The 26,477-nt window shown below is 39.1% G+C and overlaps 1 protein-coding gene across 5 annotated transcripts in view; it reads right to left on the reverse strand.

Moving 5' to 3' along the window:
- The window catches only part of LOC135486537 (inactive tyrosine-protein kinase transmembrane receptor ROR1-like), a 139,363-nt gene that overhangs the window by 60,497 nt on the left and 52,389 nt on the right, over positions 1 to 26,477 (reverse strand). Inside the window, exon 1 of one of the 5 annotated variants that reach the window (XM_064769391.1) lies at positions 11,295 to 11,380. The exons of 3 other annotated variants lie outside the window; for them this stretch is intronic. In XM_064769391.1, the coding sequence (XP_064625461.1) occupies positions 11,295 to 11,346 (52 nt within the window). In that variant the 5' untranslated portion in view covers positions 11,347 to 11,380. Of the gene's footprint in view, positions 1 to 5,650; positions 5,686 to 11,294; positions 11,381 to 26,477 lie in introns of those variants that run through there. One more of the 5 variants, XM_064769396.1, reaches the window with a different exon arrangement.

The following is a 26,477-nucleotide window of genomic DNA, read 5'->3' on the forward strand; positions in this document are numbered from 1 at the left end:
TAAGAGCAAAAAGCCATTTTGGAAAGAATCCTGCACCCCAAACCAGTTTTGCAGTTACACTGGCTGCACACCTGTATTATGTCAGTTTAACTCCGAATATCATTCCAAGCATTTTATCGACCCCCTTCTCAACCTAAGACTAGAAACTTCAACGTGTTCAAGCCAAGAATTTTTGGTAGCATTCTCGCTCCCTTGTAGAGAGTAATAATTCGCGTTGAATGTTCCACAAACCTTTTGCTTATCAGGCCTTTCAGGCTGTTGGCTCAATTTCTGGCCGATTCAGAACTTGGCCCCCCTTCTGGTCGAATTCCCATGGGCACTTTGTATAGTAGCTCTTTTAACCCCAGATTGCCAACTGGGGACAGGGATAGTGATCTCTTCCAAAAAGCACTTTGAGCAAGGTTTAAGATACCATAGCACCACATGTGTGTGAATATTATCATTATTATTATTTCCTAAAATTGAGAAAATTGAGGAAGTGTTTTACATGCCGACTTCAGTTTAATTTCATAATGATCCATTTTGCTTGCCAGTGAATGCTCTTAAGTTTTACATTTCACGAATTAGGGAACCGTAATGATACAAATCTAACAACAACCAGCACCGTAACCTCTATCACGGTGCACTAAATAACCCGGCCCCATTTTTATGTAAATGTACCTTATACCCCTAGCGTGGTCATCAGCATTGTCCATCCCGCATTCGAACCCAAACACTGCCATCTTGAAACACTTGACCACCGTCCAATCCCACTAGGCAACGAGAAACTTATGTTCGAATAATATCGGGGTTCGTATTTCGCACTTCAGACAAGGGTTCCCTGATTAAGAGACATCAGATTATTGAAAGTAAATACTACTTCTGAATCATATCTGCACTTCACATACATTGCCAATATACCTCTGTCATTTTGTTTACATTTTTGATAGTACTGTTGCTAAGGACAACTTCATCATTCAGTGGCGGATTCAGAAATTTCGATAAGGGGGCAGCTGAACCAAGAGTGGCCTGATGGTGTGATCTTGGAAATTAGTGGAATATGGTCCTCCCTCAGGAAAAATGTTAATTTTGGTACTAATACACATTTTCCAGCCATCTGAGGGGTAACATTAGAAGTAGTCATTGGCTTCTTTGGGGGAGCCCCGAAAAATTGTTGCCGTCCAAAGAAAAGGGGGACATGTGTCTCATGCGCCCCGCTTAATCAGTCATTCATTCAACTCCATTATCTCCACTGAGATCTGTCATGCAGGTTTGTACTAAAGTCAAGACCATCAGGTGACACCCACATTCTCCCCAACCTCTACCAAAGCGACACTCAGTTGAGCCAACATGTTAGCAACACCCTCCCGGTCACGATTTTAGTACAGAGACCAGGCAATGCTGTGTTAATTCCTTAACCCCAAAATCAATGCATTCCCACAGTAAACGTTCCCAGGAGTAGGAAAGGGTGATAACGATAGAATATCAGCGACAGGAAATTGAAGAATTGCAACATCATCGAGTGGCCTTGGCAGTGAAAGGCTGTTGCTTCCAAGGATGAAACCCAACACGAGACACAACAAATTGGAGCTGTTGCGTTGTGTAGATGTGAGGGAAGATATGTGCCTTTGATGCTGTGACAGGTTCTGTTTTATCCTTGAACGAAGGGCGTCCTCCTAATACACTGGATCCCTTGAACAGGCTAGCTGTGCATTTTACTGGTGGTCCAGGAAAACAGAAATGCAGTTATACACAATGATTACAGACTGTGATGTTGTGCAAAGCAAGCAGCGTTTCTTATGAACAGAGCTGTAGACGCCAGCAATAACTTAATGGAACATCCGCATATCTCTTATGATCCCACGGCCCATGAGGAGAAAACAAACTTGAGAACATTTATTGCTCAGAAGTTGGAATCCTTAGTGGAAAGTCTCCAAATACTTAATGTGTTGATTGGTTAATATCATAGTGTCCACATCCCCTAATACAATTTATCTGCTGCGTTCCATCGAACCCTTTGGGACCCTCGGCACTTTCCCTTTGATAGACAGTTCCATTTATACCGCTAGGGACCGAAAATATCGGAGAATATTGGAGAACGGAGCCAGCAATATATGGTCCATTAGATACGGCAATTCGAAAATGTACTCAATGGATTTTTTGCCCAAAATACAAAGTCCCAATTGACACTTCTAGAGATAATCGTTCTGGCATTTATGCGAAAAAGTTTCATTTGAACTCGTTGAACTTGTGACCGGGTTGCTTGATTGGCGGTTGGATTGTGACACGACAGCTTCGTGTCTGTTGGAGCAGCATGGTTAGCTTGTAATGAATGGGTTTGGTAAAAAGTAGGCACCGATAAAAAATGACAGAAAAGAAATTTAGCACGCTGGCTGAAGAGAATAAGAGCACCACAAATGGTTTTGTATCATTAACTGTAGGATCATGCATGTAACACAAATGTGTAACGATTAGGGATAAGAGTATAAGGTTGATTAAGTCACCAGAGAGGACCATATCAATTTGATAAACACTTAAACTAAGAACTCAGATAGTTTGTTATCCATGCACCAACTTTCTGCACATGTTAACGAATCATAATATTTCAAATCTCTGTCTGCAATGTGCATTTCATCATTGAAATTTCATGGCAAACAGATCAATCAATTTTTTTACGACGTAATTTTTACTTCTTCTGGCAGTTTCTAGGATCAATTTACCAATCATTCTAATTTCCTGACCAACGACTTACTACAAATGGTGTACCCCTTTAAAGGCTAATGCCTTTCGTTAAATATTTGAAATTTGTAACTGAATTTGAATATTTCCAATGGCGAAAATGCATGCTAAATATGAATTTCAACACTGCTGTTGTGAAGATAGATATACAAATACTATAAGTACCAAGTTTCAACAAATTTGCATGCATAATAACTGAAATACGGCACTGTGAATAACCGCATTTCTATTTTCATGAGCCAAGAGTATTTACAAACAGCCTACCCCTTTAATTAGCTGAAACAAAATGGGTTAACACACTGAATGACCAAAGCTTGATAAGAAATTAAGATTATCAAGGGAAGCTTTTAGCTAACTGGCTAAACTAGCTTGGTGGGTTTACATTAACTAGCTATTACATACCAGATCACTGATATTCTATTAAGGAATGCTTCAACATCAACCGATATCTTGCAGAACATTTTCCGGTGCAGCATAAGGCCAAACATTTATTGTTTCTTGTTTTACAGACCGACTGACTTGAATTTCTAGGGCAGGGCAGAAATAAAGGGCTTACCATAGGCCTGCCTGAAATTCACTAGCCACGTCCTAAACTGCCTCGCAACACTCGCAAAATTCATTATTAGATCAGTTTAAATCAGTAAATAGTTTGGAAATTTTCAAAACAAAGGTGCTTTCTGGTTCCACTACTGCCACCCAAAAGGTGAAAAGATAAATTGTTGCAACGTCCTGTGACTTTTAGAAAGAGTATGAATACATTCTCAGGGAAACCAAAATTCTGTACACTTCTTGCATTTTTTTCAGATCTAGAATTTTTACCACCACTTCGCCATAATTTTAGGGTGGCATGCACTAGGTGAACCAAAAAATAATATATTTGGCCTTATTTAAAGGTGTATGTATGAAGTTGGTATGAGGGTTTCATTCATGAGTACCCCAGGTGGTACCTAGCAGCCACGGTCCTTGTCTGTAATGTCTTGTAATATCAGATGGATTATTTCACTAAAGGTGGTAAATTTCACAGTTTCTTAGATCATCCCATACACCATTGTTATAATAATCAACAAGCCTGAAGTTATATCATTAACCCTTTTACATGTTTTAAAATACTATCGTGAATTTACTAAAAACAATTCTCTGGACAGATTGACTCCTTATATTATATTCATCGTAAAGACAAGTAATAATTTCTCAGACACTATTGGGGAATGGTCTTTTTTCGGGACACTGGGAAAAATAGCCCGTGATTTTTAGGAGAGAAACCCTTATTTTAGAGAGATTTGGGAAATTTTGGGAGGGGCAGAAAATTCCACAAGATTCGCCAAAATTGCCTGATGGGAATAAAGACTAGGCCTAATGGGACTTCAGGACAGCTAGGACTAGCCACTTTCCCCTCTGGACCAGTGCAATCAGTCTTCAAGGGGTTAATTTCGTATCTTGGCCCGAAGGAAGTGCAACCCACTTCCCAGAATACAGCTGCAACGTGATGCCACAGAATTCACATTTCAACAATTTGGTCTCAAAAATAGGAAACCAGATTCCTCGGTACAGATCAACAATTTCTATGGAAATAAACAAGACATGAAGACATCTTCCTACAATCCATTATCCTCTCAGACAGAAGGATATTCTCTCTGCCATCATTGGCCTCTGTACCTTGTGACCTCAGTGTACAATGCATATCGTAACTGGAAGGAGAGTTAGCATCGCCATAGTGTCATACCCACTATAGGCATGAAACGCCTTTTTAACTTATTAAAGGTTTGTTTTCAAGACAAAAATATTTTACCAAAACATGTTTTATGCACTATTCTAACTGTGTCCCAAACTTTTACACGAGTGAAGACCCTAAAAGTCAAATATAATACTCGATAATAAAATGTCCCATTCTCAAAAATGGAGGCCAATGCAGGCAGGGACAGAATTATGTCCTAGAATTATTCCAGTTCCAGTCATGCGCACGGAGGATGGCCAAAATCAAGAAAAGAGATTATGTCACTAAAAGTAAAAATATGATCTATGGTTGTATAAATAATGAGGCAAAGGTTTGGTAAAGTAGGCCAATGGATCAGGCCTGCATCAAAAAAGATTCCGCAGGATCTATAATAACTTTTTTTTCTCCAGCCATCTGAAAATTTTGCTGAACAATTTTTTGACCCCGCCACATAAACAATAACAAAATGATGTCAACATCAGTTCTTAAAGTGTTAAACCAGTTAATCCTAATATAAACACGGAAATAATGTGTTTTGTCCTCGGCTTTCAAATGATGTTGGCCACATCCCGTCTCAAGTTGCGATGTTTGCGGAGATAACGGCCAATTTCATTGGTTGATATTGATTGGTCATATTTGGAAATTATCCGGCGCTCAGACCGAACATTTATCCTCGCATGTACGCGGCCAATCACTCGATGCATGGTGATCAATTCGGGTCGGTTAGATTTCTCCGATGGATTAGATGTAACTGTATTGCTAAGCATATATTTAAGATGAAATGGCAGTGGATTTGTTTTGCGGGGACAATGTAAACCCTTATTGCATCTCATAAACAGATTCACCCTTTAAGGTTGCACTTCATAAACAGACTCACCCTTTAATTACGGGAAGATTGGCCTGCTGCAGCGATTACCTGCTTCAGTGGAATCAGGCCTTAACATGGATAGAAGAACTGGCAATGCGAATGCCAAAGAACCAAATACAGTGGAACCTCCCTTAGCGGACACCTCTCTATTAAGGACAACCTCTCTATTAGGGACACTAGTTTTGGTCCCAAATTGGTTGTTTCCATTCAGTTTTACTTCTCTAATCAGGACACCTCTATTAAGGACAGCACTTCTCAGTCCCAAGGGTGTCCCTAATAGAGAGGTTCTACTGTAATAAGTAAATAACGTGAAAAAAAGCAGTTAACACAGAACAGATAAAATAACTCACCAAGTTCGCATGACGTGGTATTATAGAGATACTTGGGCGAGATTTCCCTCACTGATTTATATCCTCATAAACCTCTCAAGAGTACACCTCCAAGTGAAAACTCCTTCGTTCAGGTTTTATAACTAAATGGCATATTTAGAACACGATAACTGGTTAATAGCCAAGTCTATCTGCTGCGAATAAATTTACTGCCCTCTGCTGGAGAAATATGTCTAAAGTTTTAATTAGCACTTTCCCATTAAAACCTGGGTTTCCTCAGGGGAAGATCCGTTGCACTTCATTTCGCATAAAAAACTCTGATGTGTTCTAAAGTCTATCATGAACTAAGGAGGCGTGCTGGTTTGAGGGTGAATTGACCGATATTTTTAATAAGTGAGAAATGCGCCCAGTATCAGCTGAAAAGTGTACTACGATTTCTGACTTGGACAGCAGATGTCAGCAATAGTTATTGCACCTATCAGCATGGATAGTTCCCAGACAATGATGCAATGACGCTGTATCATAAATATTAATTAGCATAACGAGCATACAAAAGATGGCTTAAATGACAATGCCGTGAACAGGATTAAGTAATCTAACCACTGTCATTCTTGAATAAGTTGATATAACATATCTATCAAATACATCAACCCAATTAAAAGTACTCTTCATGATGAAGTCATCCTAACGAACCCAAATTAGCATGATTCTCCGGTATTATCACGCTTTGTTGTGTAAATACGCTATAAGACACATGTAGTCATTTGAAACTGGCATTTTTTTCCCAAATGGTGGCCTGACATGACAATCACCATAAGTCTTATAGCACGGCCAGTAAAATGCTTTCATCGAATTCAGAATATTACCCTGTATCGAAACAGAGAGAAAATTCCTGCTTAACATATTGGAGAGGAAGGCTATTTGAAGTGGAGATCGGCCAGAGACAAAACCAAGCTACCGTAAACCACTGAATATTTGGTGCCGTTTTCTTTAGGCAATTTGTTTTTGGGAAAAATTTTTTTTAGAATGCTTCTATTGGCGGAGGACAAAATTGTCTCTTCTAATTTTGAATTAAAAAAATTTTTTTTGGCGAACTTTATTTTCACAAATTCAGATTATTTGCTGTCCCCAATAGAGGGCCATCTTAATTTTCAAGGTCAAATTGAACGGGAATGAGCAATTTGGGACCAAAATCAGTGTCTTCGACAGAGACAAATTTTGAACGACCAAACCTAGTTTTTAAAGAATGGTATCATCATATAAGTACAAATCGAAATTTGAGAATACTTCAGACCCCACAATCCACTTCTTATATTTACACTTGAATGTTGCCAGCGAAGCTGATCATATTCTCTCATCTATGAATAATTGGGGCAATCTCGCGGAACCATACACGGGACATTATCACAGAGTAACTATAGAATTATTTGGGGAGCTTTCACTGCGGGTAAATAGAACTCGGTGTAAGTACATAAGACAGAAGGACCATGAATGGTAATTCGTGAAAGATGATCGCCATTTTATTGTCGCCGGGAAATATTGGTGAAATTTGATAAGCGGAGAAAAAAGTAACACTAGCGATATGTAGGAGTTGGAACATGTATGAAAAGGGAGTCGACCGTCTGTGAAGACGTTATTACATGTTTGTGGGAATTTATGAGTAAGAAAGACAGGCAGACGTTAGAGGAATCAACTGGTATCCGTTCCAGGATATTCAACATGAGTCATTTGCAGTCTTATAAGAAATGTCAGTTTCGTTTGATTCTGTGGAAAGGTTTTCAACATATTTCTCATCTATATAAAATATTAAAAGCATTTTATCTGCATCATAGCCAGCATCACAACAAATGAAAGGTTCCATGTACTTTAAACCACTAACTTTTTAAACCTCTTCATTTTTGTGGTTTGGAAAAAACTTGGGACACTTTTTATTATGGTACATTACGAAATTACCTAGCGTTTTTAAAAATATTTTTGTGAAATTAGACTACATGAAGTTGTGAAAGGCTTGAAAATATCAATGCTCATGCAAAATTTGGTTTAGGTTGGTCCCCAATGCAGGATGATTTCACTAATCCATAAGCAACAGTCCATCACAGATCTGGGGGGGGGGGAGTGGCGAACCAGGCAACCTGAAAAAGCGAAATGGCGCACACCCCAAGTTCAAGTGCTAATTGTCAGATAATTGAGTTGTCACTGACTCATCATGATTCGTGTTGAGGGGTAAAATCAAAGCGTATCAGGATATACAAGGGAACCTACGCTCAAACAGACATCACACCATGTATCACAGCTGTGTATATATAACAGTCCAAGTTGAAACAACCTGAAACCTTTCCTGACAAAATATTATTCCATGGACTTCTTTATAGTGAAGGACTTGGACAATCTTGTCAGGCTGCCATTTCCTAAAACAAGTAATGTCGATTAAAAGGTCAAAAGTGCACCTGTGTTGCAAGGAAATGACATTCACTGCAGTTCCGCTCATAAGTAACATTTCCTACATTGTCCACACAATATTCAAGACAACTCACCTTTTACATGTTTTAAGAGAGGTAAGAAACTACAAAGCAGATGAGTTTTTGGATTGTAACGCTTGCGTGTGGCAAGGCATGTTACTTTTGGACAAAACAGTAAAGATGACAATAAGTTTCAGTAGATTTATTTAAATCTGAAGAAACATTTGTTCAAGATAGGTCATATCTAGATCGGGCTCCTCTATCAGAACAAAATACATTTCTATGAATGTGATATGGAAAGAAAAGTTTTAACGATAACACGGTTTATAGTCCAGTAATTTCACAAGAAGATCTTATGGTGTTGAACAAAACCCCAATTATTTTGAATGTCTGACACATATCTTTTAAAGGTACCGTATTTTCCGGATTATCCCCCGCACTGCCCTATGACCCGCACCCCCTTTGACCATTACCTAAAGCCACGCAAGACCCGCACCTGATTATGACCCGCACTGCTCCAAGACCCGCATTCTCCAAAAATAGTAAGCCATTCATTGATGTTGACATCCTAGAACCGCCATGTTTTTTTTAATTGTTAACCAAAGTGGATCAATTCCAGCATGGCCGTAACCTTTTTCCCTAGCGGAGACATCACAAACTATGCGATCATGGCGGAAATATTGGTTGAAAACAATGCGAAAACGATGGACATAAATCCTTATCAAGTAACCAGTTTGGTCCCCTTTTTTTTCTTTGGGGTTGGGGCTTATCCCTCTCAGAATCCACGCAAGACCCGCACCTTTGTATTACCCGCACCCCCACTTTTTGGGCCTGTTTGAGGGCAAAAAGCCGCGGGTCATACGCCGGAAAATACGGTATACAATATTTGACTCCCCCTTTCCTTCTTGCATGGACATAAGGAAAATATAGGATAATGAATGGGAATTATTTCAAAAATATTGTCAGAATTTGGCACAGCGAGGAACGCTGTAGAATTGTCCGTTATTTGGGTTGACTAGCGAACTATTGTATTTAGGATCTTCAGCCACAGGGGACCAGGTTCGGTCACAAAATTCTTAGATTGGGGCATGCTTTCTGGTGAGAGGAATGAAATAAGTGTATACAACAGTTAATGTCAAGAATATAAAGCATTTGTAGACCCTATGAATCTTTTCAGAAAATCATAGGGGCCATTCAAGAATGGTGAATGTGCAATACAGAAGAATAGAAATTCAAGGTCCTATCTAAGTCAGATTTTGCTTATGAAACAGATAGCACATATCGTTGGCATTAAATCTGACACGCATGTAGTGGAAATTAGCCCAACAAAGTTGGAAACAATCTAATCTGTTGGCATGAAAAAACTCAAAATATTCAAAATGGAGTTCACTTTGTTTGATTAATTGCTTGAAACAATGAAGTAATATTCAGTAAATGGGGTGTATGGAAATAGCCCTACAGGTTACATATAATTACCAGAACAATGACGACGGCCTCCGAAATGATACTGAACTCGAGGTAATGGTTGTCTCACCAAGCGCTGTAAGGGCGGGAGCTATGACGGGATTGTATAGTGCAGACCCAAACTGAGGGGCCATGCCAAGGTTTTGGGAGAAGTGATGGCTCTACCCGAGTGATGTTTTTGGAGAGACAACCAATATGGACAATGATGTATCAAATTTTCAAATTTTCAAATTTTTTTAAAAGAACCCCCACCCGGTCTAAAAGGGGTTAACCTAGTCTTAGACTGCGCTGTAATCGTCAAATTAAAGAGAAATTGTTGAGAAGAAATGTACAATGTAGAGCACGTATTGATTTCCGCGGCAACTTCATCATCTTGTTCAAATTGACGTCCAATAATGGGATTATTGAACGTCAATTAAATTTCGCCCGATAGTTGAGACCACATGCAACAAGTGTAATAAGTCTCCATCAAATGCTGAAAATACAGTTTGTAATTTTTGTATTAATTGATAGCCGTCCAAAATTCGCATATTTTGAGATTTTTAGCGGAAAACTATTCAGGAACTATAATTATAGTGAAGAATAAACTATGGATTATTGAATGTCAAAAAGAATTTCCCCGATAGTTGAGGGCACAAGCAACAAGTGAATTGAGTCTCCATCAAATGATGAAAAACATGGTTTATCAAATTGTGTAATCCCAGCCATCCAATACTCACAAATTTTGAGATGTTGTAGCGGATAACTGCTCATATTGCAAGATTAATTTTCGGAAGCATGGCGCTGTGTGAAACAAAGCTTTGAAATTGGAAAATATTTTTAAGGGTATTGTAATTTTTGCGGGTTTGTGAACCTTTCTGTAAAAATGTCTTCTTGTCAATGAAAATTTCTGGCTATAATTCAATGATTTCCATCAGAAAAATGACTTTATTTCATGGGTGGATTATGGAAAGGGCAAACTGATGCAGAATTTATAACTTAGGTTCATTCTAAAGACTTGCTTGTATCGATAAGCAGTTTCAATTTGCAAATGTTCTTGTAACATTTTGATAGTTTTCATTGAAATGAGAATGAATAAAACAGATTAGATAAAGTTTAGACAATTAGGCCAACTCATTTAAGAAGTGGTTAATATTGGTAATACTGCTTACACAATCAATAAAGACGTGGCAAAGAGGTGTCTGCCCGTCGCGTGAAAAAGACCGGATCCTGAATCCAGACAGGCAGTTTTCGCAAATTCCCACACCATTTTCTGCCCCTCCCAAATTTTATTAACCCCCACAATGGGTGCCTAAATTAAGTTTCTCCAAGTGTCCAATTAGAGACAATTTTCCCCCTCAAAAAATAAAACTGACAATGAACTGAAATCATCATTATAGACTTCCGTCAGGATATCTAAGAATTTTTATACTACAATTCTGTATGTCAAATATTAAGTTTATAAAAGATCCATGCATAGTCGAACTTCACTGCCCCATTAAAACCAGATATTAATAACTCCAAAACTCAACTCCATTTACGTCTTTACAAAAAGTATCACAAAACTTCATAGAGCGGGGCCCATTAGCTGTTGATTCTCAATTCAGCCATTAAAAGGATGAGCATACAGACATCTAACGGGCTATCTCATACAAATCAATAATACATACGCATCGTCTAGTTGGCCAAACATTACGCTATAAAGTTCGTAACCAAAACTCCAGATGGAATTTTCAACTTCTCGTGGAAAAATCTGTACTTACATGCATATATCCACAACACGAGGTAACTTATTTGAAGAATTTTCAACTCCATGGCTATTTCAATCAAATTGGATAACACACTTGAAGTTCATAGCACCTCGTACTCCACTGACTGCCATTCTGGCCTGGTCACGCTAGTTCGCTCGCTACCGCCAGCCGGCAGCACTGTACAGTGAGTCAGTAGGAATGTTTACTTACCTACGGATGAGAGAAAGAAAATAAACGTGAATATGAGACATGATGAAAGAACAGATTATCACATTAAGTTACATATCTCAGGCAACATCAAGTATACTCTAGTTTCACCGGTCTATGACCGGTTCTGAATATTCAATTCAAGCTAGTTAAAGCACATGGTCGTTCAATGCCATTCAACTTGGATAGACAATTTGGATAGACAATTAATTATCCACACCAAGTTGTCTGATAGTCACAACGTCATGTTCTGCAGCTATCTGGCCATTTGTTTCAATTTCGCAGTAATTTGACAACTGGTCTTAGATCGGTGTAACTACAGTACTTTCATAGCAAGGAGCTGGCAGAGAAAGATTTGTTAATTCAGGGGCACAGAAATTTTTCACTTTTTGGAATTTTCATTTCATATTTTGTCATTTTGGTACTGGCCACAGACACATGGGTGGGAGGGGGGGGTCTAGAGGTTACTTTTAGTAAACCAATTGGGGGTCAAAGGCCCTGATACAGGAGGTCCAAAGGGGGGTTGGTGTTGAACTACTAAGGTGCAAATGAACCAGAAATGCAAGTTTTATAGGGCCGATCTCGACTGCGGTACAGCTTCTCTGAAACGAAAGTAGGAGTAGCCTTAACGTCTATTAAAAGATGATCTGTGTATCAATTGCTTTATTTATGATGGCTGTATTTATAAACAGGATTGATCTGATAGGCTGCTGATCGCTGGTGTTACCTGAAATCGGATTGATGAGCGATAAATCATAACAAGTAATCCGTCTCAACCTAACTTGGTCAGAACTTCTTTACATTGGCAGAAACTACTAAAAACACTTCATTTCTACACTATATTTTCCTATTTCAATGTGAAATTTTTATTTCTGATGTCTTAAAATTGAGCACATGTCATAATAGAGAGATCTTAAAATTGAACAATTACTTTGGAAGTTGATTTGAAGTGACATCTGATGGGATAACTGTCAAGCCCCAGGCACTGAAATGGCATTCCTATTCACAACGCAAGTGCAGCGCTATAGCGGGTGTCTTCAACAACGGGATAACAAGAGAAATGGCGCTTAAATTATTGATACCCCCCTTCAATGACCCGTACACCCTTCGGCTATGGGGCCTCTCCATTATGCGGGCTGTAACACCTTTATATTTGTGCAGGGGAATAAACCGCTAAACAACAATATTATCGCAGCAAATACCGTCTGCCCTACCTAACCTAACCCAGCGAAGTCTTTAACAATATTGTCCCCGCCAATTATTTCCAATGAAAATATTTTGACGTTTGCGCTAATTCGATGCAATTGTGTCATCAACTCATCAATACAAATAGACATTTGATTGACAGTTAAGACCACATAATGCACCACTGGAACCAACCGAAAAAAATAAGTCATTTTGGTGCAAACATGGACCAACCTATAAATTTTTTTACCAAATTGTTAGGTATACAGTCATATCCGTAAACGAAAACTGGCAATTGTTTGCCAAGCTAATAGTTGGCGAATTTGTTCCTTTTTATGGTAGGAGAAAAGATTCCGTATTCACTGCCAAAAGTTGTTGCTTAAAGCCGATGGCATTCGTAAAAAAATTGTAATTGAATTTGAAAATTTCCCAAAAAATTTTAATTGAATTGAATTGTAGTTGAAAATTTCCAATTTCCATTACCTGGTAAATATACATGTCAGCATTGCCGTCGTGTAGACTGCAATTGATTTTAAAATTAAAGTTTTGGGCTTATAGTCTCATATTAACAGTAAGTCTATCAAGGCACGTCAGGGGAGTATTATTCTTTCTTACCAGTACCGATTTATACATCGGGCATGTCTGGGTGGAGTAAGGCAAGTTTGACAAAGAGACCTGCCTTGAGTATAAGACTGACTGTTGGGGGTGAAAACCAGGGACCTCTTGACTGCTTGTCGAGAGTCCAAGCCACTAGTAAGGCCACTGAGCCTTCATTTAGAGAGCATTTTGTTTGACTTCTGATCAAGTCAACAGAACGAAACTTACTATCGCTCCACACCTATCAATACACCATCACAGGTCAATACTGAAAGACATGTGTTCACTTAACCATTTATCCGAACTTCATCAACAGCTCAACTCTCCTAATTAATGCTAGCATGTGCATTTGGAATGATATTGATTAGAAAACTGAAAATGTGATATCAATATTTCTTCGGTTTCTGGATTGAGCGCTCAGTGTGAGTTTTCCGAGTCATCAAAAGTATTGGTTCGAATATCCGCTGACTCACTATATTCCTAAAAACAGTTTTCGGCTTGATTTTTTAGCTATTCTCTGTTTGTAAAGATAGGTTTATGTTACTAAATGTTTCGAAACTGCTTAAAGGCAAAGTCCATTGACAGTTTTGTTACGTATAGCAAGCTCGATCCGACAAATGCCAGCAGTGTATAAGTTCACAACCCAAGTGGGCCTTTAACATGTTGTAAAGAAGTCTTTTGGCTCAAAAACACTAGCAGAATTCAGCGATCCTTGTTAACATGAAAGTGACGAGAAATGTATGATTTTCTTCTTCTTTTTCTTCTTCAGCAGTTGATCTGCACTGTGAGGTGTTATTAACCAGGGAGTACTCCTCCTCCAAGGTGAAATGAGCATTTATTTGCTTACCACTACGATTGGGCAATAATAAGGTTTATTGACATGGTGATGGCATCTCTGGCCAGAGGTGGAGTCCATCACAAGCTCCTCATGTTCCTCATATTCCTCACTTAATGCGAGTACTTTGCTTGTCAGGTACAGCCAACCTTGGTTATATGTCTCATTCAAAGGATGAAGCAATTTAAGGTTAAGTGTCTTGCTCAAGGACACAAACACGACAGAAACTGCAGTGACTTCCTGATTACGAGCCCAGCACTATAACCACAATGCAACTTCTCTCTCTGGTGAATGTTTGCAATGCGCATCAAGATTTCAATTACAAGTGATAAATAGCATATAATAAATCATCCTTTGATTAGACCAGTCACGTCAAATCAAAGGGTTAATGCGGCTAATTGGTCACATTAATGCACAACATGACCGATTATGATTTATCACGCCGCATCAGGAAATATAATGTTGATTGCAGTTCACCCCAACATCAGGGCGTCTTCGAAACGACAGAGAAATACACCTCATTAATATATCGAAACAACACAAAGTCATCCGTCGTAGACATCAAGGGGTTAACACCACTAATTGATCGTTGAGGAAAAGTTTTCAAACTGACAGCTAAAAGCCGCTAAGTCTGACAAAGAATTCCCATGATGCACTGCATCTCACTCATCCATTCTATCCCGACGGCGGCCATCACTCGACGCTGTCCGTCAAACGCCTAATGGTTTAATCTCGGAATTTCGAGATAACTTTATAAGTCGAGAATTAACACGTTGATAAGAGAGCAACTGTTGCACTGCTCATCAACTGACAACCACGGATCAACGGAAGCTGAACAAATCGCTCACTTGGTTAGCTACGCTACATGAGAATCGATAGGCACTTTGTTACATTCAATTATAATCGAATGTGCTAATTAACAATTAAGAGACTGCTGGCGACCTTTGTTGTCTATTGTCAGACTGGAATCGTTGTTGCGAGATGCTGTAAACCAGTTAACCTTTTAACCTTTACAACCGAATAACCTAAAGTTGGGCAATATGTACTAAACAGTTATAATAGTTATCTTAGCCCTCTAGCGGATGCAGAGAGAACTATATCTATCATGGCAAAATAACAAAAGCAAAGCAAAACCTGGCATATGCCCCAGACTGAGTGGTACTATTTGTCTCATGATTGGTGGAGAATTGTCACAACTCACTGACATGACCATTCGTTGGAAAGCTCTTGCTGGACACTGTCCCATGATTGATGGAGAATTGTCACAACTCACTGACATGACTATTTGTTGGAAAGCTCTTGCTGGACACTGTCCCATGATTGGTGGAGAATTGTCACAACTCACTGACATGACCATTCGTTGGAAAGCTCTTGCAGGACACTGTCCCATGATTGATGGAGAATTGTCACAACTCACTGACATGACCATTCGTTGGAAAGCTCTTGCAGGACACTGTCCCATGATTGATGGAGAATTTTCAGAACCCACTGACATGACTATTTGTTGGAAAGCTCTTGCTGGACACTGTCCCATGATTGGTGGAGAATTGTCACAACTCACTGACATGACCATTCATTGGAAAGCTCTTGCAGGACACTGTCCCATGATTGATGGAGAATATTATTGTCACAACCCACTGACATGACCATTTGTTGGAAAGTTCTTGCTGGACACTGCCTGATGGTATCCATATGACACTTTTTTTGAAAATATTGTTTATTTTGTTTCTCGTCAAAATTCCATCAGAACCCATTCTTTCACATCTCAGATTCCGAGAGATAACTCCAAAGTATTAAGCATCCTAAAAGTTATTTAACACAATCACAATATCTTCGTGATTGCATGCCACTGGAACATTTTTGCGGATGCATAATTGCATTAAATTGCACTTAAAAAATTACCTCTGATGAAAAGTGTTAATATCTTGGGGTTCGTCCCGTAATGCGTTGTCCATTTGCTGCTTAATCAGGTGTATCATGCCCTCAAGTCGATCGATAACTCCGACACGGAACAAAGGCTGAGGAAATTCATGCAGTTCGTCAATAATCGTCAACTCGCAGAACAGTTGATTAACAACAGTAATTGCCATAATGTTTTTTTTGCCTCTCCAATAATGACTCAATATTGTTCTTTTATCGTTCTTCATAACTGCTGTGAACAATGCTTTTCTGACGGCCCAATAACTGTTGTAAATACCAGTTATTTACATATCCGATTTAAAAATTCGAAGTTCTTCAGTTAACTGAGGCATAGACCTTTCTATTTCTGCCATCAAATTTAAAGGGTAAAATTCTGTAAATCCTCCAAAAACCAAAATGTGTAGAAAGAAGCCGCCAAGAATTTGACGATATTAGTGACCCGAGTAGAGGGGGTACATGGTTTACATTGACCGCTGCATAAAGAAAACAAGGCACCATCAGCATACCAATCTCAGCATCAAGTTGCCACTTGTTACAGCAATATCCACCGCGACTGGTACTTCATGTAGTATCGCAACCAACAACCTATTACACAGGGAATTTATATGTAAGCACCCGCAACTGATTTCTGGTCCAAAATCAATTTTTAATCAGAGTAATATTCCAGGATTGAAACCCATCAATTCATTTGGTCTCAGTTTCGGTTGCGGAGGCTGTAATTTCTCTCCGCGATGGAATATCGAGACGATTTCGCATTGATTATCAGGTTTTGAATCTGAAATGATGCGCTGTGATGCGCTGTCACTTTCTGACAGTTTGGGACCTGGTAGCTCTTGTATGTGTCATAGAAGCTCACTGTGCCACAGTTTGAAAAATAGAGCAACAATTGCGAGCTTGGCAACTTTGCGGACTCGTGATGATGAAAACATTTTGAAATTTTCATTACAGATTAATTGAAGTTCAACTAGGAAACTTAATTATAGGAAACTTAAAATTAATATTCCATAGAAATATCATACATCGACAGTTTTGCAGACAATCATCAACTCTTTTGCGCTGATGGTGAAACTGAAACAAGTTACACACTTCTCTTCCTCTGATGTCCTGTAAGACAGGTTACATAGAGTTTAGTTGTCAGGTTTACATAGAGTTTAGTTGTCACTCGTGTCACGTGTTACTTCTCACATGTTACGCGTGACACTAAGAACAAACATGTTGGCTTTATATAGGATTTAAGATGTCACTTTTCATCCTCATGTCATGTCATGCCATGATTTCAAGTCAGGTGCTCAAGACACGTGAAAGTTAAAATATCACACGTGAGCATGTTAACATGGCCTTTATAGTGACATTTGAAAATTAAATGTGAACTCTATGTAAACATGGCCTGAGTTACATGTGAAAATCAAAAGGTTACAAGTGGCAGTCCAAACTTTATGTAAACCCAGCCATGAAACATTCCAATAAAGAAAATTCTCACCACCGAACATTTCCAACTTGCAAATTAAAATCTGATAACGGACGTATACATTGCGTTGCTTGTGGTATCTCATGACATCTATTGGGTATCGCTTGTGAAAACACTGCAGAAAATCTGAATTTGTAATTGTGTCCATGATAGTACGGATGCGATCGATACCAAGTTGATCCAATCCATTTTTTATTGATTTATGTCGTTTTTTGTATTGTTGGCGCATCATCTTGATGTGGTGGATGGGGTGGTTGACTGGTGAGTGACTGATCAAGGCTGTGCCCTGGAAACAGTGGAGGGCGAATGGCGCGCCTGATGTGTGGGAGCCGGGAACATGAGGAATGGTTTTGAAATGTTTGAGGGATTAGGTATTTGAGCGAGTATGAAGAGGGATGGTACTGTCCCAATTCTTGACAAGCAATTTGGGCATTAGTACATAATTGGACACTGGAGCAATTGCTTCCACCACAAACAAGATGCTGAAGGAGGTTATCAGTCTAGCATCACAGCAATGATCCTGGACAAAAAAGATGACCAGTACTTTAAAGATCTCAGTACCCAAAAGTTACTTTTGTGTGATGCTATTTTCACCATCCACAAGCTGACCACAATGCCAATTGCTTTGAGGATATCTTCATGCTGATGCAAGGAGTACTTGAAAAATTGTCGAACAACAGACACTTATTGAAGAACTATTGTTGCTAGATCTAGATCTTCCCAACCTTTACGTCATGGCTTCTCTTTTGATAGATTCAAACCAGATTCGAGTTACATACCACCAAACAAGATTCTCCACAGCACAATTGGACACTTAGCAATGATTGCATTATGAAGTTGCTGATGAGGGATAATCTGTCCAGCTTCGCCCGCAAGTACCCTAAATAAGACCGTTGACCAACAGTTAGAAATCTAAGTACTCCATACTCAGTTATCTAAGGACATGATTGTTTACTTTTCTCCTCTTCTATCATCCAGGCTGACCATTAAGCATTTTGCTTTGAGAATATTGCTGGTTGAAGCGTACTTTTAAATGGCAAATTTTCAGGGCACCAAGCCCTTCCCTGATTCAACTCAAATGCTTGGCCCGATATATCCGACCAATATGTCACGATTTCTCTTTTCAATATCAAACAAAGATCTAAAACTCAACAGTATAATTGGACACTTTGCAGCAGTTGCATTACACCACAAAAGTTGCTGAGGGGAAATTAAACGTCCAGCATCAGCAGCAATGATGCTAAACAAGACAGCTGATGACCAATACTTAGCAATCTAAGTAGTTCTTACTTATCTGAGCACATAATCGCTTACTTTTGTTGGATTCTATTTCGCCATCAACAGGCTGACCAAGGGGACTTAGATGGTAAGACTCATTGATCTAAGTGAGTCATTGGTTGAAGCATGTGTCTGGAGAGAGTTGTTGCATCGCTTATATCAAGTTGACAGTTTATATAATGCATTATAGACTGAAGATGTACAGAGATTTCCTACAGTCTAAGAGGAAATGACTTGAAATAAAGATGAGTCTGAGTAACATTGACTGTATTGTGTAGTGCATTCTCTATTGAAGATGTACAAAGCACTATAAAAGTCATAGATTGAAACTAACTTGGGTCAACTTTAGTTGAATCCATGTCAAGTTGACCGTATTGTGTAATACATTCCACATGTTCTATATGACTGATACACACAGATGTTATGTAATCAGAGAATGAAATAGACTTGAGAACATATTGATCAACAGACTGTGTATCATCTTCTCTCAGCCTCTTCATCTTAATTGTCAAAAGATGGACAAAAGTGACAAAAACATTGAGTAGATGTCATTACTGGTGAAATTGACAACAAACTCATAAGTTGTCATGAGATATTCACAGTTTAGATTCTCAACGACACTTTTTCAAAGTAGTTTTTATCGTGACTATCGCTGACCAGAGCTGTGAATGAGAAAATGAATGACTAATATGATTCAGATTAGATTTCATAACTACATGTAAGTTTGTTTTATTTAGCGATGATAAAGGCACCATTGGGAGAGGTGGTAGTATAGGGTGTTTGTCTCTCTGGTCTGCAACTTCCACCAGAATTTGCCAAATCATCAAATTTGTTATTTGAATTTTTCAACAGTTGCCATTTTGGGGCTAGAACACTTCTTCACCAAGACACATCTGTTGAAAAATTAAATTTAAGATAAAGGCTATGAGTTAAGTTTATCTAGGAAACTTTTCACTGGTTGTATGAAATGGCATATCAGGAGACAAGTTTCCTTGTTTTTTAACAAGTAATCGAAAATTTAGAAGATGACCTACTGAAGACGAAGTACATTGATTGCAAGCTACCATCAAATATGCTTCCGCCAAAAGTACATGTTGAATTCAGATTTTTGAATACTCAAAATGAATTTTACCAAAACCAATCCCACTGTATACGTGGTCGACCACCACTATATCATACGTTCCACCACCTGCCTGCACCGTTGAATTTGAAAAAAATCATTGTCGTTGGAAGGCTGCATTTAATTGCTTAGAATTCGTCCAAAATGGGCTATTTTCTACGCAGGAAGTGCATGAAAAACCTGCGCTCACGTCATGGGGGGAATCTTTCATGAGAAATTCTATGTGGACCGAGTCAGACCTAGTTAACGTGCACTCGGGCAACCCCGAAACCCAGCTGGGCAATTCTTACTCAAATCCAAACACTTTTCTTGGGAAGAGACACCGCTTTAGAAACCCGCACAAAGATTGTCCCAATATTGAACTGTCCACGATCATCGCATTGATAAGGTCTAAGTAGATCCGTAGAAGGTTACTGTTTCATTGAGATCGTTTGACATTCGGGAGTCTCTTGGTGCGCTGACCCTCACAAAAATTTACACCTCACGTTTCGTGACAAAAGTATCAAGACAGCCAAAATTAGGAAAGACTTAACCCTTTTAACCCAACACTTTGATCTTATTACCATTAACGTTTTATTTTTGGTTATCGTTTTCAATATCAGAACGTGTACAGTCAAAGCACATCATATATACACAGGCATTTACTGATAACAGCTCGCATTGCTCAACCAGCAATACTCATTTGCATGGGCACACAGACAGCTTTTTGCTCTTAGTTGCTTTTTATGATTTTTTGAACCAAAATAATCGATTATCCACAGATTTCCATTTTTTAGAAATCCACGACATCATCCATGACAATGTAGATTAGGACATTAGGTTTGTGTAGTTGAATTTTCAACTTCATATATCCTACCGTGTTTTTAAGATAGGTTTCGAATAACACACCATTCTGCATTTTCTGTATACAGGACAGAATGGTTGAAAAAACTTTGCACAGAATCAGAACTTCTCTACAATTTCACCTGTTTGAAATTTAACGAGGAAGAAAATGCTCTCATGATTCCAAAACCAGTAGGGTCCACCCTAGGATAGCCATATTGGCACGCAATGAAGATTTTACCTGGTCTGTTAGTCATCTCGCCCGTCAGCCCCTGACTAGGCCATCCTCTAAACAGACTGGACCCCCAATGACAAAAGGTGGTGAAAACATATGAACGAATTAAACGAAACTTATTCTCGGAGTAATGTGCACTGAAACGCATATCAGGTCTGGAATGGTTCAAATTCCATCGTTGCAGGATATTTTTAATCCAGCACCCTCTTTATGCCCAAATAAAAACTACTAGTGAGAATCGCACGATCAGGATTGGCGAAAAGAAAAGAAGAAAATGTTGTATTTCATTTTGAACTTCAAATAAAATCCAAGTACATGTCTGTATTTCTTCAAAATTGGGGTTTCGAATAACCACTTTCATTTTTGGTTATATATCTTCATTATTTGTCATTGGAATAGTTATTTTTCAAATATTTATTTTCATTTCACATATATAAGTTAACAGTGCCCTGGGTTACAGTTTAGAATATACAAAATTCAACGTAAAAATCTTTGAATTCAGATTGATTTACTGGAGTGCCCTAAATGATGAGATTGCTTTATACAACGCCATCATCTGACAACTAATAGAACTATCATGAGAACCACTCGCTTCGGGAATCATATTACTCACACTAATCAATATAGAGACGACAGTCAATGAACTCGCCACTGGCAATAGGAGGGGTACCGAAATTAACCGTCAGAAACGGGGGTGTCCAAGCTTTCGGTTGAACGTTTTCGCACAACACTTGGGTGGGGCACTGTGACAGAATCACACACTCCAATCAAAACGATGAATGGCGCATAAAAGGTGAGAGACCCGATGATGACATCATGAATGGCCTAGCACAAAAACCCGGCAATTTTCATTGTCCTGATATTGGTTTAACTTTTGAATGCACTCGAAGCAAAATACGCAAAATTCAAAAGTAGGATTCTAATTTTGCGTTTTGGTCACAGAAATACTGCATGATGATTGGAAAAAGTATTGAATAAATATGATCTGTTACTTTTGTGATAACACGATTTTACATTTCCAGACTTCCTCGTGACAATGGCGCGCGCTGATGCGTTGGCTTTCCCACTTGAAGGGGTTTGTGCAGATATCAATGTCACAGCAGGTTATTTCTGATGCGTCTGCACAAAAAATTAATCACATCATAAAGCAGACAACATTTCAATTGAAGCTTCTAAGGCCAAGTAAATTGTACATCAGTTTAGCATCCTGTTTTTTTGAAAGAATTGGCGAGAGAATACCCCAAACGGGCATTGAAATATAATTTCTACCAGGGGAAACATTTCTTTGTCGATTTTTGCTCCTAACGCCCTCCTCCAAATGCAGGAATGAAGGGGTTAACCTGCATCTTATATATCACACATCTTTTCAACTTCTAGAACACATCTGAATTGTGTTACATGTATTGGATGACATATCAAGAAGCCCAAATTATTTGAAGTGTTTGTCCAAATCTCGAAATTATGGGGAGGGGAGAACCCTATGTATTGACTTACTCAGCCTAACTGGCATGATAGATGCAGTGTGAGCTGTCCCTGTATGATTATAGCCTATGAGGTCGTCGTTGTCATGTGGCCGGCCAGACACTTCTGTGACAGGGCTTCAGCAGTAAATCGACTGAGACATGCAAACAATTAGAACTCAAAATAGATCGCCGTGTCAGACGCAATCTGGAAGGTGGCGTCTGATATCTGCTCGGATGATCGTGCGGAGGGCGAACCAACATTTTATAATGCGATGTTTGGTTACGTGAATGAGTTGGTTGAATAAGTTTAGTGGAGATTCTAAAGTACAAACCACAAAAAAAATTATCAGGGTTAAATTTTCGCGGATCCTGTTTAAAAATATTGACTTTCGCCATTTAAATGTACCCTTACCCTTAAGTCACTAGAGACGCTTAAAAAATTTCGCATAATATTCTATTTGGCCACGTTTTACCCACAGATAAGAGATCTTTGGTTCATCGCAGTTATTATCATTGCAGGTTGCAGCAACAAAAATCACCTGTCTACGGGCCGCTTTTTATTACTTCTGACACCGCACTTGACTGCCAAGCTACCAGTAATTCCACAACAAATTATCCCAATGAAAGACATCAAACTAAAATCGATCGAGAAATCAATAGTGTCACCATCAGCATCAAATTCATTGCCGATCCTCGACTCACCATAACAAATATCGCTAACTAGCATCAACAATGCTACAAACGCAAGTGGCATTTTGTGGCACGAGTTATGGGAGTAATTTGATCGTAAATGGTGTAAAATTGGCGATTGGTTAGCGACCGAGAATTGCAGCTATAATGGCAATTTCAAAGACGTTTAACTTTGTGGCTATAGATTACACATTATAAGAAGAGAAGCAGTCATAACTGATAATTCAATTCGCTTGTGATCATGGGCATCACACTTAACTTCCTTCAGCAAAGTTTTGCAGCTTTTTTATTCAGAGCTTTTCCCAGTTCTCTATGCTCACAGCATTGGCATTCCCGACCCCCAGTCAGAAACCCAAGGTGGTGCATGCACACTCCAATTACCTTTGCGAAAGGGTAGGTCATTTTCAGTTGAGAACTTGGCTTGAAATTATTGTGGCTATTCTAAGATTATTTTAACCTACAAGTTCCAGATACCGAAAGTCTATAACAGGAAAAGCTATTCATTGCAAGGATAAAAATACGAAACATGACTCAGGCTTTGTGGTCGTTCTGGCTTGTGAAAAATAGAAATGTCCTTGAAGGTAATCATAGCAATTTTCTGATAATTCCTGAGGTCTGAAATGAATCATTCGATTTCAAATGACCATGCAACTAGCTAAGTGGTTAGCATCATCAGGCAATATGGTAGCAATCTTTAGATATTTTGTCAGGTGATTGAGTTGGTCAGATGTGTTGCCAAGAAAAGCTGTGAAAATACTCTAGTTTCCCCGATCTAAGACCAAATCATGAATTTTAACAAAATCAACAGAAAAAAGTCTAAGCCAAAACATGACGTCATGACCTTCGAACTAACTATTGTTGCCAACCCACTGCCTATCCAAATTGAGCGTGTTTGAATGGCATCAAACGATACTTAGGGTCCTGACTCGAATATTCAGAAATGATCTTAGAGTGGGGAAACTAGAGTATCTCATACATGCCACATTATTCCAGTAAGTCTGACAGAGAGGGCAACACTTGCTCACATATGCCTATGAAAAAAATTGGAAATAAAAAAGCACTTAATCAAAACCCAAACGGCTTATTTCCACTACAGCCGGAAACGCGGGATGCCACATTGCTTTCACAGGCGTTGGATCAACTTCGACATATATTATTGGCTCATTGACCGTAACTGACCACAAAGCCTGTGAAAGCAGCAAAACTGCAATGGGAAACTATTGCAGTGGAAACAGGCCTTACATCACAGCACAGACAGCATGGTACTTACACATCCTGCCAAAATCCTTCGAAAATGTAACATCTTCCCAATAACTCTGTCCTCAGTATCAGCAGCAAAACTGTATGTACAAGTCTTTGATCCGACCAGAAGCTAAGGATCAATGCAGCCTAGTCCAAAATGAAATTGAAAATATCCCTTGCCTTCCCTGTTGTTGTGAGGAGTGTAGGACATGTAGGACTGTAACTACTTACAAAGTTATGATCTAAATCCACACAATCACATAAATCTTAATTCAAATTATCTACAAATGCACAGGAACTTTCTCCAAACACACCCAACCTCGAGCATCCCATGTGTCATATAAACATCAAGGACAGCCTCCTTCACTGAGGTCAGTGTTACATAATCTGCAAACTCCGATTGTCCTTGAAATGAAAATGTCAGATGCAGAGATAATTATCTCCTGATTGCATTCATCATTAGTGCTGATGACCACTGCACTGGCATTACAATGCTAAGGACGAGAGAGTCATCAAATTGAACATCCATTAGTGTTTCACTGCAATGCTCAGTTGCAGTCCTGCTTTGATACTCGGGCAGGCTTGCCTTCTCTTGTTTGATACTCCTGACAGTATTGCTATGTCTTGTTTGATACTCCTGACAGTATTGCTATGTCTTGCTTGATACTCCTGCTGGTATTGCTTTGTCTTCCTTAACACTCCTGGTAGTATTGCTATGTCTTGCTCGATACTCCTCTCAGAATTGCTATGTCTTGCTTGATACTCCAAGCAGTATTGCTATGTCTTGCTTGATACTCCTGGCAGAATTGCTAGGTCTTGCTTGATACTTCAAGCAGTATTGCTATGTCTTGCTTGATACTCCTGACAGTATTGCTATGTCTTGCTTGATACTTCAAGCAGTATTGCTATGTCTTGCTTGATACTCCTGACAGTATTGCTATGTCTTACTTGATACTCTCAACAGTATTGCTATGTCTTGCTCGATACCCCTGCTGGTATTGCTATGCCTTGCTTGATACTCCTGACAGTATTGCTATGTCTTGCTCGATACTCCCGACAGTATTGCTATGTCTTGCTTGATACTCCTGACAGTATTGCTATGTCTTGCTTGATACTCCCAGCAGTATTGCTATGCCTTGCTTGATACTCCTGACAGTATTGCTATGTCTTGCTTGATACTCTCAACAGTATTGCTATGTCTTGCTTGATACTCCTGACAGTATTGCTACGTCTTACTTGATATTCCTGACAATATTGCTATGCCTTGCTTGATACTCCAGGCAGTATTGTTATGCCTTGCTTGATACTCCGGGCAGTATTGTTATGCCTTGCTTGATACTCCCGGTAGTAGCCTATGTCTTACTTGATACTCCTGGTAGTATGTCTTGCTTGACACTCCCGGTAGTAGCATATGTCTTGCTTGATACTCCTAGAACCACCATAACTTCATGCTATTTCCAGCTTGGTAGTCCTGGCAGCACAACTTGATAATTAATCCAATTAGTACTGCTATGTATTAGGGTGTGTTGCTTGTTGATGATAAATTTGGCAATTAGTTTAAATAGTAATTAAAATCACACAAAACTATGAAGCACACATTAAGCAAAACTATGAAATACACATTGAACTGTTCGACAACTTATTGCATCCAGTGAACCACATAATCCATATCTTTCAGATGACAAGACACCAGCCTCTCTGTCTCTCACTGCAAGCAGCAAGTGTGAACTGAGAGCAAAGAGCTCATCTGTTCCACTGTCGCTTGTGTCACAATGTCATCAGGACCGTCCCAGAACGATTTGAGTCATGCCATTCCCTCGTTTGATTAGGTTATCATCGAAGAGGATAAATGAAAATTCCTCCGCATAAAGCGGCACCGATGATGTCTGTATTCCCCTTTGATGCGGTCCCCACAAGCACTGCAGCATCATCTGGATACTTTTTATTTTGTAATTAAAAATCTTTGATGCCTGAATCTGAAGATGCGTAATCAGCACCACAAAAACTAAACGCCCGCTGCGACATTCCGAGGCAAAACTATTTAATATTCTGTCGAGATAGGATGTCTTAGTAGCCAGGGGCAGCGTTATGAATATCATCCGCACCTCGAATACCAATTACCAAAAGAAGGAG

Source organism: Lineus longissimus, chromosome 4 (assembly GCF_910592395.1).
Source record: "Lineus longissimus chromosome 4, tnLinLong1.2, whole genome shotgun sequence".
Classification (NCBI taxonomy): Eukaryota; Metazoa; Nemertea; class Pilidiophora; order Heteronemertea; family Lineidae; genus Lineus; species Lineus longissimus.